The 5,042-nt window shown below is 40.7% G+C and overlaps 1 protein-coding gene across 1 annotated transcript in view; it reads right to left on the bottom strand.

Moving 5' to 3' along the window:
• The window catches only part of impg1b (interphotoreceptor matrix proteoglycan 1b), a 34,344-nt gene that overhangs the window by 23,272 nt on the left and 6,030 nt on the right, over positions 1-5,042 (bottom strand). Inside the window, exon 2 of the mRNA XM_037695338.1 lies at positions 4,117-4,268. Within this exon, the coding sequence (XP_037551266.1) occupies positions 4,117-4,268 (152 nt within the window). The remainder of the gene's footprint in view (positions 1-4,116; positions 4,269-5,042) is intronic.

The raw sequence follows: 5,042 nt of genomic DNA, 5'->3' as shown, positions 1-5,042 counted from the left end.
GCACGTTTTGCATCACATCTCCTTCATACTCCAGAGAGACATTACCTCGTGACATTATATCATGGTTTGTTTTAGCTTTAAGGTGGTACCTCCAGCACAAAACCCTCTAATGTGGAACTAACACCAGTTATGAAAAAGCTGGGACATTGATGCGTGAATCATGAATCCACATTTAATTAACAATGAAACACAGTAAACATATTCAGCGTTTAAAATGAGAAGGTACAATTTTGGGGGTAAAAAGGTTTTTTGTTTTTTTTTAATGGTGGCAGCAACATGTTTCTAAATAGTTGTAGGTAAAATAATTTCCATTTAACGTTAGCTTGATGCTACAAACTCCTCCGCTCCATCCACTTCCAGCAGCACAACCTCCTCAGGACCACGATGTTTACATTGTTTATCTAAAAGATACATGTCCAGTTCACTTCTTGAGTCTATGAGAGGCCTGTTACATCCTGGGGCAATAACAGCTGCCGGGACGTAATTAATTATGGGCAATTCCAACATCTGCACCACTCAAGCGGCCATGGAGTCATGATTAAAATGTGATGGAACAGGGATTTTATTAACAGCAGTGAAAACATTTAACTTGTGGAGTCTTACCAGCTTCAGGGTGAGCCCAGGCCAGAGCAACGAACAAAACTTAAACTACCTCCACTATATTTCCTCTTACCTCAAGAAAAATACAATGAGCCCAAACATGAGTTTCTCACTTCACTATGCTAATGAAAACAAGAGAAAAGGTGTCCTTAAAATAAAGTGTCAGCTCATCTTTACAAACGCGTCACAACACTATTTACAACGACGTGAACTAAGGTTGACGTCTCACAGCAGGTCCGCTGTGGCTGGAAGTGCAGAGTGGACAGAAGCCGACCTCATCACTTCCTTTGCTCGTCTTATGCAGCGCCGCTCGTCAGGCAGCCAGTCCCCGTTTAGCTCCTCAGCATCTTCCTCCAATCACAGTGGGCTACCTGTGCACTAATTAAGTTTAACACACACACACACAAAGCTATATGACGGCAGTCGCAGGCCTGTTAGGCCCTAATTTATTACAAATCCTCTCTCCTCTTTACCAACCAAACAGTCTCTTTAGTAAATAATTCTCCAAAATAATTAATAAAACACACAAATATAAAGTTGCATTTATATAAATAAGATTGTTTCTTCCTTTTGTCATTTTTAAACTTTACTAAACGAACAAAAAGACATTTAAGCTCCTACAGTTGTTAAAATAATTAAAATACTGTGGGGTTTCTGTCCTCTTCTCTTTGTTTTCATGCACACGCCCCGTGTGTCCACTTCCTTGTTGTTCAGCTCCTGTCTGTTCATCCAATCACTCCAGGTGTTTCTCATTCTGTCTCGTCAGCATTTCTGTATAAAGTCTGTGTCTTTTCGTTCCTCCGAGGTCCGGGCATTCTCACATGTTCTGCTTTAAATGTTGAACCCACGTGCAGGTAGAGACAGGAGCCTCAAAGGTAAAATAAAGATTAATTTATTTATTTTTTTGTCCAGTGCAGGATGTCGTGTTCTGTGTCTGCCCCGTCAGTTCTTGCTTTTATTTTGTAAAAATAAATTGACACTTCATTTGTACCTCTCCTGCCTCTACCTGCACATGGGTTCAACAATTAAAGCAGAACATGTCAAATATAAGTTTATGAAGTTTCTACATCGTTGCATTTTGTTTTGAATTTGACTATTTTTTTTTAATGTGCCACCTTTTTTTGGGGTTACTCATTAAAACTAAATCATTTTAAACACGAACTGTGTTAGCTCTCACTGCTACATTTATATGTGCTTTTTAATTTTCTTTTGGATGCAAAGTTTGATCAAATGTAAAAAGAACCACGTGTTCTGCACCGGAAATGAGGAGCATGAGGTGAAAATTCAATTTCACCAGCCCTCATCTCTCTGACGGCAGAAGGCCAAGTGAGTACAGGTGAAGTGACTGCTGATGCCATGGCAGTCGGGTTCATTTAGTGGTTTTGTCACTTGTCGAGCCTCTGCAGCTGCAACGGGAAAATTAATTATTTTTTTCCAGAGGTGAGCAACCGAGATGCTATTCAAGATAAGAACTGGCTCTTTTTTTCTGGAGGAGGGAATGTGACAAAATGAAATACATACTAATGAAATGTATCATTTAAATATTAAATACATCATTAAATGCACAATTAAATTGTTTCATTATTTCATTATTTATTTTTGTCACATTCCTCCCTCATGTGTCACCATGAAATGTTGTTAACTGTCAGTCTCACTCGTCAAACTCAGTGGGCGGGGCTAACGCTGATCATGTGAAATCCATTGCTTTGGTCTGAAGTCAGTTCATACGTGGACGTTCCCTCCATGCAGCTCGTAAAAGCGCGTCTTCTTCTTTACATTCATGGTATGAGAAAAGGGTTCATCCAAATACACGTAAACACAATTACCACTTCCTAAAAATTTGGAATACATTTTCTTGCCTGTGGATCAATCCATTATCTGCGGTCGATTTGTCTTCGCTTGCTGTGAGGAGCAGCCAATCAGGCGTCAGGGTTATGATTAGTCCCGCCCACTGAGTTTGACGAGTGAGACTGACAGTTAACATCATTTCATGGTGTCACTGGAGGACGGAAGGTGACAAAATTAAATAAATAAATCATGAAATATTTTAAAAGGTACATTTCATTATTTAATGGTGTATTTAATAACTTAATTGTATATTTAATTATGTATTTAATAATTAAATTATACATTTAATTGTTTTGTTTGTATTATGCATTTATTTATTTCAATTTGTCACATTACATCTTCCATACTTTTCACAGAAAATATTTGGAATCTGGAAGAGAAGTGTCTGTTAAGGCTGGAAGGATACTACTCCCATGAAGAAAACAACTGGGAGAACTGGTCAGGTGTTACGCAGAGCTGAACATTTCTGCTCGAGCTCATCTCTGGTCGCAGCGTGCATTTACGATGTCTCCACAAACGAGTCTTCACTGGACCACATGCTAAATCTGTGCTGATTAAAAACAAAGGTCTTTACTCGACTAAATGGTGCATAGCTGACCATTATGCTGTCAGTCTGAGTCCGGCTCTAACGTGCTGATGGAAAACGAGCTGATCAACAAGCTTAAACCTTCAGGTGGAATTTAAAAGGTCGACCATTTTCTGCATCCTGATTTAATTATGTTGATGAAGACAGCTGAAGAAAGTCTCTCACAGAAGGCACTGAGTCACGACTGGTTCAATGCCAGAATGTTTTTTTTTTTTTGTCTGTGAAGTTGATGCAGGAAAGAAAGATGAGCTCAGAAACCTTGTTTTCCTCTCAGATGTCATTCTCTGGATTCAAAGCAGCCTGTCCAATTAAAAAAAAGTCTTTGCAAAATGAATGTTTGATTTGCTTCACCAAGTCAAGGCTGCATGGGGAAGTTAATAAAACAGAGAGGAGCATTTTGAATGCCTCTTAAATCAACCCAGCAGACATTATATCCAGTCTTCTTTCTCTGAGCTGAAAGGGTCTGGTGTTTCACCTTGGCTGCAATGTGAAGCGTCTGCAGCTGGGGGTGGGCTTGTGTGGTGGGTGGGAGACAGAATACAGAAGTGGCAGATTAGGAAACAGTTAGGAGCTGTCAGTTGCCTCCACCCCTCCTCTATTTCTGCATCTCTTCCTCCTCACCCGTCCTCCCCCTCCGGCCCCACAGAGCAAACGCATCCGAGCCACACATCCTGATGGCGTCTCGCTCTGTTTCTGTGAAATGCTTCTTGCTTTTTTACTTCTCTAAGCAAGTGAAAGCACAGAATATTCCTGCTGATGTGCAACATTTTGTTTAGATGAGGTCTATTAGAATATGATCCTATAAGCTTCACACTCTGTGAAAACAAAGGGCTTGGCTTTTTCAAAACTTCATAGAGTTTACCGTTTTATTCTAATCTATCTATGTCTGCACCTTTTCCTCAATGAATTTGAGTAGGAAAATGTAGAAACGCATCAACAACAAAATGCATCTCATGGCACAGAACACAAGAAAGGGGGGAATAATCCAGATCATTAATACAACTCAGATCCAGATTCAAATCTAATTGAAGTCAAGTCATTTCTTATTATACAGTAATACAAAACATTCACAGGCTTTATACTTTTTGAGGAAGCCAGCAGATTGTACTGAATCTTCACTTCCTGCCAGTCTTCCACCCTGAGCAGCACGATGGCGACAGTGGAAAGGAAAAACTCCCTTTTAACAGGAAGAACCAGTAGAGGAGGGTGTCCATCTGCCTCGACCAGCTGGGGGCTGAGAGGACAGGAAGCATGCACAGTTGAACACAGAATGACTGGTCCAGGTTTCTATGGTCCCGGTGTAGTTCCAATGGTCCCAGTGTAGTTTATATGGTCCAGGCGTAGTTTCTATGGTCTAGGTGTATTTTCTATGGTCCATGTGTAGTTTCTATGGTCTAGGTATAGTTTATATGATTCAGGTGTAGTTTCAATGGTCCAGGTGTAGTTTCTATGGTCTTGGTGTACATTCAATGGTCTAGTTTATATGGTTCAGGTATAGTTTATATAGTCCAGGTGTAGTTTATATAGTCCAGGTCTAGTTTCTATGGTCCATGTGTAGTTTCTATGGTCCAGGTGTACTTTCTATGGTCTAGGTATAGTTTACATAGTCCAGGTGTAGTTTATATGGTCCGTGCGTAGTTTCTTAGTCCAGGTGTACTTTCTATGGTCCAGGTGTAGTTTATTTGGTCCATGTGTAGTTTATATGGTCCATGTGTATTTTCAATGGTCCGTGTGTAGTTTATACGGGGAGTGGTGGCGCAGAGGTTAGAGAGGTGGGCTTGTGATCCGAAGATTGCCGGTTCACGCCCCGGCCCCGACAACATCAAAATTGTGGGTGGGGTAGGTGAAACACTTGCCCCCACCCTCATTCGCACCACTCTGGGCCCATGAGCAAGGCCCTTAACCCCCACCATGTGCTCCCTAAACAGGTCTCTCTTGAAAATGAGTTCTCGTGGCTCAATGAGACTAACCTGGATAAATAAAGGCTAAATGAAAAAAAAAAAATAAA

This window comes from Nematolebias whitei, chromosome 21, assembly GCF_014905685.2.
Source record: "Nematolebias whitei isolate Nwh7 chromosome 21, NemWhi1, whole genome shotgun sequence".
In the NCBI taxonomy this organism is placed as follows: domain Eukaryota; kingdom Metazoa; phylum Chordata; class Actinopteri; order Cyprinodontiformes; family Rivulidae; genus Nematolebias; species Nematolebias whitei.
Note: the sequence above shows the minus strand (reverse complement) of the source record. Positions and strands in the feature narration are given on the sequence as shown.